The sequence below is a fragment of the Artemia franciscana genome, chromosome 8 (genome assembly GCF_032884065.1).
Source record: "Artemia franciscana chromosome 8, ASM3288406v1, whole genome shotgun sequence".
Classification (NCBI taxonomy): domain Eukaryota; kingdom Metazoa; phylum Arthropoda; class Branchiopoda; order Anostraca; family Artemiidae; genus Artemia; species Artemia franciscana.
The window spans coordinates 29,138,605-29,154,461 of NC_088870.1; the positions used below are offsets into that span (position 1 = coordinate 29,138,605).

A 15,857-nucleotide genomic window follows, 5' to 3' on the forward strand; every position below is an offset into this window, starting at 1 on the left:
TATCCAGGATTTCTTTTCGGGGGGTGTTTTACACAAGGATATTTTTTTGGGGGGAGGCTACACAAAAATCCTCAAAAAAACATAAAAAATTAGTTTATATCCATTTTTGTAAAGTTTTTACGGGTAAGACAAACATTCGTGGGTGTTGTTCAAACACCCTAGCCCCCTTGGATACGGCCTTCCTTTAGGTGTAAAATAACCCCCCACAGTCTGTGGGGAGAACCTGTAAGCTATGAAATTCGCCCATTGTTTATGTATAGTATTTGTTATCTGAAAGTATGCGGACATTTTTCAGAAGGGGGTATGCTTGGGGTGGATTTCTATTAGGTGAATCTTCTGGGGAGGGAAATTTCCGGGGGGTACATTTTTCAGGGAAATTTTACGCTGGGGGGATTTGACATAATTCCTGTTCGAAATTCTTTTTAGTTGTCTTACATTCTCTTTGCCAATTCAATTTTGTATGTGGAGATGTTCCGTGGGCTATTTTGCGCGGTTTTGATCTCGAGGAAAAGTTTCCAGGGAAAGAGGCATTTTTGAAGTGATCGAGAAACCGATTAGAAATTAAAGTCTTTTTCAAGTGAAAGTATGCTAAGGAGAATTTTTACAGGCTTAACTGTTTGCAAGAAATTTTATGGGGGGGATTTTCAGTGAAGATTGAACTATCTGGAGGGAATTTTACAGGTGGGGGTATACTTTATATTGTATGAAATTTCCATGAAGGAGCATACCACGAGAGGGGAGAGTTGTTTTTAATGTGGAGAGGTAAATTTACCGGCACTGTCTGAAAAACGATGAGAAATTGAATAAAAAAAACATTTATTTTTAAATTGAAGGTAAGGAGTATCACTAAAAGTCAAAACGAACAGAAATTATTCCGTATATGAAGGTTTGCCCGCTCCTCAATACTTTGCTCTTTACACTAAATTTCGACTGTTTTTCCCTGTTAAGTAAGAATGGCTACTAAAACAGAGGGGGGGAGGGTAATTAGAATCGGAAGCTTCCTTAAAAATGCTGACAGCTTTAGCGTAAAGAGAAAGGTATTAAGGAGGAGGAAACCATTTATATGCGGAATAATTTCTGTTTTTTTGTGTGTTTTAATATTGCTCCTTAATTTCGGTTTTTTTTTTTGTATTTAGTACTGCTAAGGGTTTACTTTAGTCCTTAACAAAATATTTTTTTTCACTTCCTGATACTTCAAACACATTGCATTGGGATTAAGCGCTGAAAATGTCTGTCAAACTAATGTTTCTGTCCTGTTTCTATTTTCTTAAAAAAAGAACAGGAATAGGTAGTGTGCTTTTGTCTTCTCTGTTTTCTTCTGTTCCAGTTTTCCTGAAGAATAGAGCAGAAGCAGTTTCCTTTTTCTTTTTTTGACCAAATAAATTCAAAGAACTTTTTTTTTAATAAGAGTAAAAAGTATTGGAAAACTCAATTCATTCTAAAAGAAAAGGAACAACTGGACAAATAATAGGGACTCAGATTAACATACATCTTCGGTTTGTAAAAGATTATAGTAATTCTCAGGACAAGTATCTCCTTGATGATCAGTTCCCTCACAAAGACAGACCACATCCGGATGTAGGTATTTTTCCTCTGAATTTCTATATGGAACAAATCCTAGAGGATTACTCGGTGTTTTGAAAAGGTCCTCATGCCACTTGGGATGTATAAGTTGAGATACATATCGCTTGATCTTAAAGGGGCGCTAACCACATACAATCGTTTGTTACACTACATTTTGAAGCTTCTTCCATGCACAATTGCATACTTAGATTATGTGACTATTTTTTTAAGATCCTTTAAGGAGTATGTAGCCCCGATAATAGTAAAGACGAAGGTCATTCGGAGTGCGGCTTCCCCAAAAACAAAGAAAATAGTTTGTTTTTGGTTGCTAGGATCCTTTCAGTGGTTCATTTAAGCTTTGAAACGATTGCCAAATTTCTTTGAGATATGACACAAAAGGGAGTCTTATGAACCGTAATTAGGGGATTAGCAGAGAGAGCGTTTGACTCCTTGAATCACACCCTCTGTAGCTACATGATGCTTCAAAATCCTGATTATTTGCTACCACTTCTCCTTAAAACTGATAACTTCGGACTATGGAAAGGTGCGGTGCCATTCCAAACCTTTAACGATTGAGCACATTCAATAATTATATCTCTTGGAAGCTGTCACTAACATTGCGCTGTTTATAGCCTAATTAAAAAAAATGGTCGGCTATTATATGTGTGGCTAAAAAACCTGATTGCTACCTGTATGTCCATCCCAAACCGACCATAGCCCCCTAAGGTGGCTGCCAATTATGAAACCTAACGGCCATCAGCTATTAGCGTGGTGGGTCTTTTATCTGCAAGTCTAGGCTACAGACGGTCAACTCCTTGGATGATGGCATTTCAAGGACGTATTGTGAAATTGCTGGAAAGTTTACGAGTTGTTTTTGTACGTATTTTTAGATTATATTAATATTGTATGGTAATTTTCTGATTCATACTTGGTTCTTCTTCAACTTTGGGCTAGAATCCGTCAACCGTTGATACTTGTTCTCTCTACACCTGTATCTGTACTCCTTAGCCCTAGGGCTTAGGCTTAGGGCTTATCAGTGCTTGCTTTCCCCTCGTAGCATGAATTAATCAATAAGTTGATGCCTATTCTTCATTCGCCCGTACCCTGTACCCCGCAGCCTATTCTCGCTACAAAAATTCTTTTTTTTACCCTCTACACAAATCTGACTTCTCTTCTACTCTCAGGTGTTACCGTCTCAGACTCCGATGATGATAGTGATTGACTTTCTAATGGCAACTGTGAGCAATATTTTGGCTGGTTTCAAGGAAAATCGTGGTCAAGAACAGAAAACTGGAGATTGAGTTCAAGTGGCAGGAAGGCAACACATTATATCTCCTCTTCAGTTTTCGTCGTTAGGCAAGTTAACTTGGGCATGTTCTGACCTTCCCTGTGTGCTTCTTGCTTGGTTTCTAAACATCTCTTATCAGAACCTCTTTCCAGGAGGGTCTTCTCTCAGAGATGGGGATAGGTAGCAAACAATGACCACAGAGAACCATCTAGGTTGTGTCTGACTGTGCTTCTTGTACCGCAGAATAGATGATAAAGTACATATTGTATCTTTATAATCATTCAGGGTACCATTGTTAATGTTTTTAGACACTTATGCACTTCCTTTCGAACAGTTAAACATTTTCTTTTATTCTTTTTGTTTTAATGCTGTGGTGGTGCAGTGGATTTGATCTCATCTTGGTGATAAAAGATCCAGAGTTCGAACTCAGCTGTATCAGCACACTATAGGGCCGAGGCAAGGACCTTAGCAGTCAAGAAACATAGTTAATCCAATAAATACATACACTCGTTATTGCTTTTCTTTAGTATTTAAAGAGAAGAAAGATTGGGTACATTGGAAGGACTATAACTGAGAAACGGGAAGGTTTATCTAAGAATTGCTACGAGTTCCCAAATTTGTAAATATACCTTGTTAAGGCTGATAGGCAAAAGAGAATATTATTTTTATCTATATTAAACTTTTATTTGATTTTGAAAACCTCGTAAAATATATAAGAAAAATATAGCTCTAAGGAATATTAAAGGTTTGAAAATTGATTATCACTTCTACTTACCAGATATCGTTCTGTTGCTACAGATACAAGGATAAGGTCATCACCAACTCGTACTTTTTCACCCTCTGATCTTTGTTTTGAGGCTGGATGAATTGTCCACCAACAGGCTTCACCTACCGATTCAGAACATTTAGTTTGACATAAATCTTTTATGAATTAAAAATAGCTAAGTTAACATAATACTGTATTTTACCAACAGTGTAATTTCTGCTGGCTATAGCTGATTTGTACTGTATCTTAAATCCTTCAAGATGAATGGCTTATAAAAAGTCCTTATTTCCTTTTTAGCTGAACAGTAACAGTTTGTAGAAAAGAGTAGAGAGCAAAAAGTGAAGAATAAGACTGTAAAAGACACATCTAGTTATATTTTGGATATTATTTCGGAATAAAACATTATTTTAGAATAGGAAATTTTGAAATACTTGAAACTTTGGCAATCAAAAACGAACAGAAACTGATTTTAAAAAAACTTTCCAAAAAAGAAGTTTTTCAAAGAAAAATAAAGGCCAAATTAAACTTAAGATCAGAAGAGATAAAAACCTACTATAACTCAAACTCGTAAAACGACTAGACATTACTATTAAAGAAAAAGGAAACCCAAAATGAACAGAAATCAAATAAACAATCATAGCAAAAAAACGTACAACAGGTACTAACATCAGTGAATAAATAAATCTTAAATAAATAAATAAAATAATAAATAAATTATAATTATAAATTTATAATTATTTTATAAATATTATATTATTATATTATTATAAATTATTTTATAAATATAAATTTTATATTTCTAACATCAATAGAATAAATAAATTAAATAAACAATCATAGCAAACAAACATACAGGAGGTATTAATATAAATGAATAAATAAATCTCAAATGAGTAAAAATTAAATTGAATATGCAGATCAAGCTTAAAACGAACAAAGATCACCTTACAAAAGAGTTTGGATACTGCCTCCTTCCCTAACTGTAAAAGTCTAAAATTTACTGAGTCATTAGCGTTTTACTGAAAACTATCTGTCCTGAACAGCCTTGGAAAGAACTAATATAATCAAACTGAATATTTGATATATAGTGATATTAATTGTTGAAAGTTCATCAGTTCAAGATTTTATTTCGCTGTAATTTTTATTTTCATTTTAATACTGTAATAACTGTAAAAGAAAATATTTGTAATATAAATCATGTTCAGTGAAGCGCCAGTTACATTGTATACTTTAAACTTTTACAGTAAGGGAATGGGGCAGCATCCAAACCCTTGTTTGTATTGAAACTATATCTGTCTTGAAGAGTCTTGGAAAGAACTAATAACATTAGACTGAATATTTGACATATAATAATATTAATTGCTGAAAGATCTTCAGTTGAAAATTTAATTTGTCGTAATGTTTATGTTTATTTTCAATATTGAAATAAGTACAACAATAGAGTTTTTTTTTTTATTATAATTGGTTTTCAGTAAAGCACCAATGACGCAATAGGTTTTAAACTTTGACAGTTAGAGATGATAGAAGTATCAAAACTCTAGTTTGTAGTGAGTTTTGTTCGTCTTTAAGCTTGATTTGCATATTGAATTTAGTTATTGCTCATTTTAAGATTTATTTATTCATTTATTTTAGTACTTGTTGTTTGTTTGTTTGCTATGATTGTTTGTTTAATTCATGTTCGTTTTGGGTTTCATTTATACTTCAATATCAAAAGAATTTTGTTTGTTTTAAGCTTGATTTACATATTTGATTTAAGCTTTACTCGTTTTAAGATTTATTTATTCATTTATATTAGTACCTGTTCTACGCTTTTTTACTATTATTGTTTATTTAATTTCTACTATTTTTGGATCGTTTTGGGTTTGAGATATAGTAGGTTTTTACTTCTTCTGATCTTAAGTTTAATATCGCCTATACTTTTCTTTGAAAAACTTCTTTTTCTGAATTTTAAAAATTAATTTCTGTTCGGTTTTATTGCCAGAATTTCAAGTTTTTGAAAATTATTCCAAAACATTTTTTTTTCAAAAATAATATTCAAAATAAAACTATAGGTGTCTTCAACAGTCTCAGCAAGAACTAATAAAATTAAACTCAATATTTGATAATTAATGATATTAATGACTTAAAGCTCAATAGCTCAATATTTTTTTCACTGCAATTTTCATTTTATTTTCAATGCCATTGAAAATAATTGTCATTCATCAATGTCATTCGTTTTAGTAAAGCGTCGTAAACGCAGTAGGCTTTATGCTTTTACTGTTAGAGAAACAGGCAGTAGCCAAATTGTCGTTTATGGCGAAAACTATTGGTGTTTTGAACAACTTTGGAAAGAGCTCATAAATTTTAACTGAATTCCCATGGTTTTGGAATGAAATTTTCTTAATAAGTTATTTTGTTTCTTTTTTTGGATGGGAGGGGTTTTGGCCCATGGAGGGAGGGCCAGGGGTCAACTCCTATTATCTTGAAATAAAATATCGTTAGTTATTTTTTTTAGGGGGGTTGGGTGATCGATGGAGGGATAGGGGTCAGATCCCGCGAGTTATCTTTGAACAGTTTTTTTGGGAGGAGGGAGATCAGACCGTGGAGGCCAAGCGGTCATTTCCCACAAATTTTCGTATAAAATATCGTTAGTAAGTTTTTTGAGGGGAGGAGTTTGGGCCATGCCTTATATGCCCCCGGGGTATAACTTACAACACTTATCCCTAGGTTCTGGGGGGTCGTGTAAACCCTGGATTTTTTATTACATGATTTTTCGTCTATTTTGAACAAAATGCCTATCTCACAAATTCCATCGGACATATTTGGGGAAAAGAGAGCTGGTAGGAGGGTGGACTAGTTGCCATCAGATCACTTTTGACTCTTTCGAATCTATTCATTCGAGTCTCCTCCGAAATCTATACGACCACGTCTTCCATTAAAACCTTATTTGCCCCCGGGGAATAAGTAAAAACCCTTCCCTCGGGCTCTGGGGGGCTATTTCGACCCCTTAAGCTTATGTTATCTGATCGTTGGAATATTTCGAACAAAATCTCAAAGTCTTGATCAGATGCAGCTGGGGCAAAGAGGTTGTTGGGAGGAGGGGCTAGTTGCCCTTCAAGCACTTTTGTCAAACAGTTCGTGGTGTACCAGAATAATGCAAGGGCTTTAAATCTATATGATTGGAGAAGTAAAAAGCCCTACAAAAACCCCGTCTACGCCTGTCTGTCACCACCACTTCCCACTCCCTAACCGTCAAATTTTCAATAAAATGATAAGTATTTTGATCATTGTTTGACCAAAAATCTTAAACGCATTCTTAGTCAATACGATTTAAGACATAAAATAGGCCTGTCTGCCCTCCAGTAGGCCCTCTTGATATCCTTACTGGCTTTTCAGGACCCCAATACTAATTTTCTACCATAAAGTTGGACATATAACACCTTCTTTAAAGCAAAACAGTACTGGTATATGAAAGGGGCGTTTCCTCCTCAACGCCCCGCTCTTTACGGTAAAGTTTGACTCTTTCTCTTAACTCCACATTTTCAAACAGTAAAAAAACTTTAGCGTAAAGAGCGGGGCGTTGAGGAGGAAAAGCCCCTTTCATATACGGAGTAATTTCTGTTCGTTTTAAGTTTTAATGTCGCTCCTTACTTTCATTTAAAAAAATTGTTTTTTTTGTTTAGTCTCTGGACGTTTTTGAATTAATGTATGTTTTGATCTTAGCTTTGCGCACATGAATAATTAAAACGAAATTTGCATATTAATTTTTTTTGGCTAAATGGCTTTTTCATAGTTTTAATCGGAAGGTTTTGAGAAAAAAGGTGCGAGGGAGGAGGCCTAGTTGCCCTCCAATTTTTTGATTACTTAAAAAGGCAATCACTTTAAATTTTTTACGAACGTTTTCATAAGTAAAAAATATACGTAACTTACGAATTAACTTACGTAGTGAACTTCTGTATTCGTAAATTTTTATTGCGTATATGAGGGGGCTCGCCTCTCGTCGATACCTCGTTCTTTACACTACAGCTTAAATTTTGTCCTAATTCCTTAAGAATGACCCCTGAATCACAAAGGCCGTAGAATAAGTAGTTGTAATTACGGAAAATACTTTAGCGTAAAGAGCGAGGTATTACGAGGAAGTAAACCCCTCATATGCGTTATAATGTCTGCTTGTTTTCAGTTTTAATGCTGCTCGTCACTTTCAGTAGAAAAAACATTTCATATTTATTTTTTCATTGTTTTTTTAAATAATGCTAGAAAATCCTGCGCCCCCTCCATTGAAAGTCTCTTTCCCCATGAGAAGTTCCTCCATGGAAAGATCCTCCCACGTAACCCCTCCCCTCAACTCTCCCCCCCAACCAAAAAAATCCCCCTGAAAACGTCTGTACACTTCCTAGTAACCATTACTATATGTAAATACAGGTCAAAGTTTGTAACTTGCAGCCCCTCCCACGGGGACTGAGTAATTTCTGTTCGTTTTAAGTTTTAATGTCGCTCCTTACTTTCATTTAAAAAAACTTGTTTTTTTTTGTTTAGTCTCTTAAAAGGACACTAGAAATTCCGATTTACAATCGAATGAATCCCCTCTGAAATTTATTCGATCACCCCTACGATAATAATCATATATGCCCTCTGGACATAAATTACAACACTTGCCTCTTGGTCCTGGGAGATTGTGTCGACCTCAAAGGTTTTGTTATTTGATTTTTGAACTGTTTTTAACTAATTGGCTATCTAAAATTTTTCATCGGATGCAGCTGGGAAAAGAGGGCGGGGGAAGGATGCCAGTTGCCCTACGACCACTTTTTACTCTTAGAAAGGGCACTAGAAATCCGATTTCAATGGAATGAGCTCCCTCCAAAGTTTATACAACCACCCATTCCATATGAAGTGCCTTTGGAAAAAAAATTAATAAATAAAGAATAAAACATATGAGCCTTATGGCTTTTTCAGACGCAACGCTATAGCGTTGCCTTTGAAAAAGTAATGACTTCAGTTAGGAAGGAAGAAACTCATTAATCACGTTCACCTCGATAACCATAGCATCAGGAATAAATTTTTAAATTTTGAGGTGGAAGCTGATTCTCTGAGACATTCCGTATAATGTTTTGAACGACTAAAACAAATTAGAAGAGCTACTCCGTTGAATTTGCAAAAACCGCAGAAGTTTGAATCTTAAAGCTGTAAAGATGAGAACTAAAAACGAAAGAAACAAATGAATAAACTATTAGGAAAAAAGACAATTTGAAAGAAAAAGGTTAAAGCAGGAAAAACATCACATTCTACCAAGATAGCATGAACTGTCGGGAAAATTGAAAAAAAGGTATTTTTGTCCAAATGCTGATAAGTTTGAAAGATTAGCTCCCGGCTTCTAGCTAATTTATAAACTCTACTCTTTTTTCATTTTTATAAAAATAAATTTCTTATACAAACCTTGTGAATGCTCTTGAAGACCAACATCGAAGGCAAGTTTGTCATTCGATGAGCTTGTTGATAAACATGCCAGGTACTAAAAAAAAAAAAAAAAAAAAAAAAACTGATTAAGCCTTAGAAGTGAATATTACGAAAGATAAACTAAATGTTTTATGATAGAGAAATCAAAGTGAAGCAACTTTTACTTTTCAAATTAAACATTGATTCAAGTTTTTTTTTCAAAATAATTCTAAGCAATATTTTAGTCTTAGTTTCGATGGATTATACATTTCACTAATGAACACACATATTAAGAATTGCTTTAAGATCCAAATTTGATTTTTTTATTATTATTATTATTATTATTATTCAGACCAGCTAAATTGCACAACCAGCAATGCTAAGAAAATGGGTTTGTATAGTGCAGAAAACTGTTCCTATTATTTTGTAATTATCTTTAATATTGTTGGAAAACGACATTGCCATCCCTACTGTAACATGGAATCCCAAATTATAACAGTCCAAAATATACAAAAGTTAAAGATTTATAATTTTTAATCTTTTCATTATCACCGTGTTTCAAAGTCATTGGGCAACAGTCTTAATACTAGTGCTGTTTGTCTCTACAGGTACAAATTTCTTAAATTTCTTTATTGTCCAAGTTTCAACATTCCTAGTTTCCGGTTAACAGGGGAATAGCCTCGGATTTGAAATTAACCGTTTGGTTTGGGAACAGGCAGGAGGCCAATACTGTAATATCCTAGCAATGATGAGACTTCGGTGATTGGAATTTTATTAGTCAAGCGGAATAACAAAAAGGAAGGAGTTTTTTCGCATCCCACTGTTTTCAGCTGAAATTATTATACAAGGTGTTGTGGATACATGGAATATGGGCACTTTGGTTAAACTCATGTATATTCTGATGTCCAGGGACTAGAAACCATAACTTTCCAAATTTCAGGGGCTTATCTTAAATTATTTTATGTTTAGCCTTCTAAAAGCTATTTAGCACTAAGCAGCAAGAGCTGCTAGGTCATACAAGGGAACTTGAACTTGCATAGCAGAAGCGTTTAAGTTCAAAAGGTCTGCAGGCCTCCGTGCGTTCTCAGATGGTTTTTTATGTAACTTAACCAGATGCCTATCCACGTCGTTTTGTGTATGGATATTTATTTAGGTTAATCTTAAAGGCTATCAAATAATTTGTGGCAAAGAAGTTCAAGTAAGGAGTGACCCGGCTCAATAGCAACCGAAACTCTAAAAAATTTTTTTAGAGAATTTTGGAATTTTGATACCAATAGATAGATCAAAAGAATTGGATTTTAATGCTGGTTTCAAATATAAAAGTTTCATCAAGTTTTGTCCTAGTCTTCAAAAGTTACGAGCCAGAGAAAATTTGCGTTATTTTCCAAAAAAGGGGGAAACCCCCCTATAAGTTATAGAATCTTAATTAAAATCACACCATGAAATTCAGTGTATCCGAGAACTCTACGTAAAGGTTTCAAGCTCCTATCTGAAAAAATGTGGAATTTTATATTGTTTTTGCCAGATGGAAGATCACCGATGCTTGTTTATTTGTTTGTTTGTTGTTATGGCACTTGGTATTTACCAAGTGACATATAGCGATTGCAATTTATCTTGGTCTGTCTGTCGGTCTGTCTGTCCCGGGTTTGCTAGTTTGGGCACTTCCAGATAAGCTAGGACGATGAAATATGGCAGGAGTATCAGGGACCAGATCAGATTAAATTAGAAATAGTTGTTTCCCCGATTCAATCATCTGGGGGGGGAGTATGGGCTCAAAATTAGAAAAATGAGGTATTTTTAACTTACGAACGGGTGATCGGATCTTAACGAAATTTGATATTTAGAAGAATATCGTATCTTAGAGCTTTTATTATAAATCCCGACCAGATCTGGTGACATAGGAGGGAGTTGGAGGGGGAAACCTGAAATCCTGGGAAAAGCCTAGAGTGGAGGAATCGGGATGAAACTTGGTCTAGATACGTGATTGACATAACCGGAATGGATCTGCTCTCTTTGGAGGAGTCGGGGGAGGGTTAATTCTGAAAAAATAGAAAAAAAATGAGGCATTTTTAACTTACGAAGGCTTGATATAATCTTAATGAAATTTCATATTTAGAAGGATCTCGTAAATCAGATCCCTTATTTTAAATTCCGACTAGATCCAGTGTTATTGGGGAGAGTTGGAGGGGGGAGTCGGAAATCTTGGAAAACGCTCAGAGTGGAGAGATCAGGATGAAACTTGGTCGGAAAAATAAGAAAAAGTCCTAGATACGTGATTGACATAACAGGAATGGATCCGCTTTCTTTGGGGGAGTTGGGGGAGTTAATTCGGAAAAATTAGAAAAATGAAGTATTTTTAACTTACGAATGAGTGATCAGATCTTAATAAAATTTGGTTTTTAGAGGAATATCGTATCTCAGAGCTCTTATTATAAATCCCCACCGGATCCGGTGACATAGGAGGGAGTTGGAGGGGGAAACCTGAAATCCTGGGAAACGCTTAGAGTGGAGGAAACGGGATGAAACTTGATCTAGATACGTGATTGACATAACCGAAACGGATCCGCTCTCTTTGGAGGAGTCGGGGGGAGGGTTAATTCTGAAAAATAGAAAAAATGAGGCATTTTTAACTTACGAAAGAATGATCGGATCTTAATGAAATGTCATATTTAGAAGGATCTTGTAACTCAGATCTCTTTTTTGAAATTCCGACCAGATCCAGTGTCATTGGGGAGAGTTGAAGGGGGGTTCGGAAATCCTGGATAACGCTTAGAGTGGAGAGATCAGGATGAAACTTGGTCGGAAAAATAAGTACATGTCCTAGATACGTGATTGACATAACAGGAACGGATCCGCTTTCTTTGGGAGAGTTGGGGGGGGGGGTGATTCGGAAAATTAGAAAAATGAGGTATTTTTAACTTACGAATGAGTGATCAGATCTTAATGAAATTTCATATTTAGAAGGATCTTGTGCTTCAGAGCTATTATTTTAAATCCCGACCAGATCCGGTGACACTGGGGGTGGTTGGCGGTGGAAACTGGAAATCTTTGAAAACGTGAAAATTAAGGTGTATTATCTCACGAATGGGTGATCGGATCTTAATGAAACCTGATATATAAAAAGATCTTATGTCTCAGACACTCTATTTTCAACTCGACTTGGATCCGGAGACACAAGGAGGTGGAGGGAGAAATAGAAATCATGGAAACCGGAAATCTTGGAAAACGCTCAGAGTGGAGAGATCAAGATGAAACTTAGGAGGAAGAAAAAGCACGAGTTTTAGATGCGTGATTTACATAACTGGACCAGATCCACTCTCTTTAGAGAAGTTGGGGGGATTTCCAGTGCTTTGGCAAGTTCAGTGCTTCTGGACGTGCTAGGACAATAAAAATTGGTTGGCAAGTCTAGGACCCGCACAAATTGCCTTGATAACTGTCATTTCCCCGATTCGACCATCTGGGAGGATGAAAGGAGGGGAAAAATTGAAAAAAAGAGATATTTTTAACTTATGAATTGTTGAACGGATCTTAATGAAATTTGAAGGAAAAACTTGAAGTTCGCGAATTTTGAAACAGACAAATCAGCATAAAGGGAAATTCGTTTTGTGTATACATAGTTATAAAAATTATGTTTTTTTAACTTTGGTTTCTGTTTACAAAAGTTGTTCCTAGCTTACCATTTGTAACCATGAATAGTTTGAAGAAAATTTTTACCAAGGAAAAAGAAAATGAAACCTGGTTCTTTTGAAATTGATACGTGTAAGCTTATGCAACCCTAAATATCTTATAAAATAAAGAAAATGCAAATTAAATTTACAATGAAAAAAAGTAAGTCAAATTAAAAAAAATGGATATTTAGGTGAACAACCCGCAAAAACTAAGCTAAAAAAAACGAAACTTCTCAGCTTAAGAAGATTTAGGTTTCCTCTGAAGGTGCAGTTAGCTATGGAAAGAAACAGATTGTTAAAGTTTAAATTTTTATTGATAAAAAAAGCCTTGTCAAATTTAACAAATTGATCTTGCTTATTTGTTCTTGCAGTTTAATATGGCAACGCTGAAAAAATGTGATACCACCTTTATAGTTCATATTTTTTAAATAACTACAAGAAGACCTTGGAAAACTGCGGGTATAAATCTAAGACAAAACCAGGGGCAAAAATATTGCTATTTTAATGTCCTCGGTACATTAACATAACTATATGAAAAAATGATGAGAAAATTCTACGAACCATATTGCTGTTTTGATGTCGAAGAAGGACAGCATTTCCATACAGTAGAGTTCTATGTCCAGAGCCAGTTGACTTTCCCTATAAATATAAATGGAAACTCAGGAAAAGACTCATGGTTCAGTGGTAAGAAAAAGCCATATCTATACCTATTTGTAAGGAGAAAAAAAGTGAAATTTCAGCATTCATAAAGATATTTCATTTCTCACACTCGATTATCTCAATTTGAGCTCGCACGAAAACTGAAGTCCTGGCATTTTCATTTATACCTTTTGCAGAATTGCTTTAATCTTCTTTTTTTTTTTCTTTGACAAAAAACAAAGTATTTTGCTTTACGTTTGTATTGCGAATACTATTTATACTGAAACATTGTGCGAACATAATAAATTTGTCTTTTCTATGGTTAAAAATACAATTTATATTGGATTTAGGAGGAACCGGAGAGACGAGATTTGTTTTTCAATTTGTTCTGACTGTGTCAATATGCAGTGAAAGATAGCTAACTGTATATTTTTTTTTAAATGGAAGCAAAAAACAAAATCATTTGAGATCGCTCTAGTCTGTTGCTTATGCAATACATCCATAGTTATTTGCTGAGTTTTACGTAAAATTAGTTGGAATCAAAGAAAACTAAAGGACGAGCCCTTTTTTTTACAGTCGTCGCTTCAAAGATACTCATCCTTAAATGGTAATTTCGGTTCCAAATGTTCAACTACCATAAGAAGTAACGAGACAAACATTTTTCTTTTTGGATTCTTAGAACAGCTGCTGAACATTTTTGACGGTGCTCAGGAGACACTGGACTTTCACAAATTCTGAATCTGAGCTCCATTACATAGCACTGGCCATCAAGAAAGGGTTTATCATAATGCAACTGTATTAAACTTGGACTTAAAAATAATAAAAACATCTTCAAAAAAATAAATACTTTAATATAATCTAACCCCTAAAATGGGAAACCAGACAACTAAAAAGAGATTTCTTTCAGTTGAGTATCTTGTTTCGGAGGGAGCTATGCACTACCGGCTACAATATGAATTTTTGAGAGAGCATTCTGCTTAAATTGTACTTACAGTTTCACTTGCCGATGCCGTTACCAGTTCCTGCAAGGCTCTGACCGACAATGCCTGCTCAATGACAAATACGCAAATGCAGAGGTCTGGTGGAGAGTTCTGAAAATGGAAAAATGTGTTAAAGTTATTCTTAAATTTAAATTTGCTATTGATTGTATCATCAATAATATGAACTTACGGTAAAGGTACGGCGGTCCTTATCTTTGGTTACAGGAGGGAACCATAATCGTCCCCTGCTGTCTTGAAACAGAAGAAGACCTTGAAACGTTTTAAGCAATTTTGTTTAATGGAATAGCACTGCTGATGGACATATTCAGGAATGAACAATGGAGAGGACGGGGGTGTTGGTGGCAATTAATAGAAGCATGGTATAGTATCTGAATTCCGATAATTGGTACTTGTATGATATAGCCCCGGCCGCTCAAGTTGTTCATCTTTAAAACAAACAAAAATTACTCCGTATATCAAAGGGGCTTTTCCTCCTCAACGCGCAGTTCTTTACGCTAAAGTTTTTTACTGTTTTAAAATGTAGAGTTAAGAGAAAGAGTCAAACTTTAGCGTAAAGAGCGGGGCGCTAAGGAGGAAAATCCCCTTTCATATACGGAGTAATTTTTCTTCGTTTTAAGTTTTAATGTCGCTCCTTACTTTCATTTAAAAAAACTTGTTTTTTTTGTTTAATCAGTTAAAAAAACTAGTTTTTTTATTTAATTTCTGAACGCTTTTGAATTAATGCATGTTTGATTTTGGCTCTCCGCACATAAATTATTGAAATGAAATTTCCATATTAATTCTTTTTTTGGTTAAACGGCTTTCTCTTAGTTTTTAGCAGACGATTTTGAGAAATAAGGGCGGGGGAGAGGAGGCCTAGTTGCCCTCCATTTTTTGGTTACTTTGGCAACTAGAACTTTTTATTTTTAACGGAGTTTTTATTAGTAAAAAATATACATAACTTACGAATTAACTTACGTAACGAACTTTTATATTCTTATATTTTTATTATGTATATGAGGGGGTTTGTCCCCTCGTTAATACCTCACTCTTTACACTAAAGCTTAAATTTTGTCCCAACTCTTTAAGAATGACCCTGAATCAGAAAGGCTGCAAAATAAATAGTTGAAATTACTAAAAATACTTTAGCTTAAAGAGTGAGGTATTTAGGAGGAGATAAACCCCTCATATGTGTGATAATCTATGTTCGTTTTAAGTTTCAATGCTGCTCCTTACTTTTAGTTGAAAAAATTTTTTCATATTTATTTTTTCATTTTTTTTATACTGATGCTAGAAAATCCTGCGCCCCCTTCATTTAATTTCTCTTCCCCCATGACATATTCCTCCAAGGAAAGATCCTCCCGCATAGCCCCCTTCCTTTAACCCCCCTGAACCAAAATAATCCCCCTGAAAAATGTCTGTACACTTCCCAATAACCATTACTGTATGTAAACACTGGTCAAAGCTTGTAACTTGCATTCCCTCCCCCGGGGACTGTGGGGGAGTAAGTCATCCCAAAGACATAGTTATTATGGTTTTTG

General features: G+C 34.9%; 1 protein-coding gene and 1 long non-coding RNA gene across 2 annotated transcripts in view; one reads left to right on the top strand and one right to left on the bottom strand.

The window, feature by feature from the left end:
- LOC136030253 (uncharacterized) overlaps window positions 1–2,886 on the top strand; it is a 36,585-nt gene extending 33,699 nt beyond the window's left edge. The window contains exon 4 of the long non-coding RNA XR_010618223.1: window positions 2,748–2,886. This is a non-coding gene — a long non-coding RNA (uncharacterized LOC136030253). The remainder of the gene's footprint in view (window positions 1–2,747) is intronic.
- Window positions 1–15,857, bottom strand: part of LOC136030251 (ryanodine receptor-like) — a gene marked incomplete in the record, with an annotated part of 328,739 nt that overhangs the window by 298,807 nt on the left and 14,075 nt on the right. Inside the window, 4 exon segments of the mRNA XM_065709092.1 lie at window positions 3,627–3,739; window positions 9,030–9,105; window positions 13,259–13,336; window positions 14,329–14,427. Of these exon segments, the coding sequence (XP_065565164.1) occupies window positions 3,627–3,739; window positions 9,030–9,105; window positions 13,259–13,336; window positions 14,329–14,427 (366 nt within the window).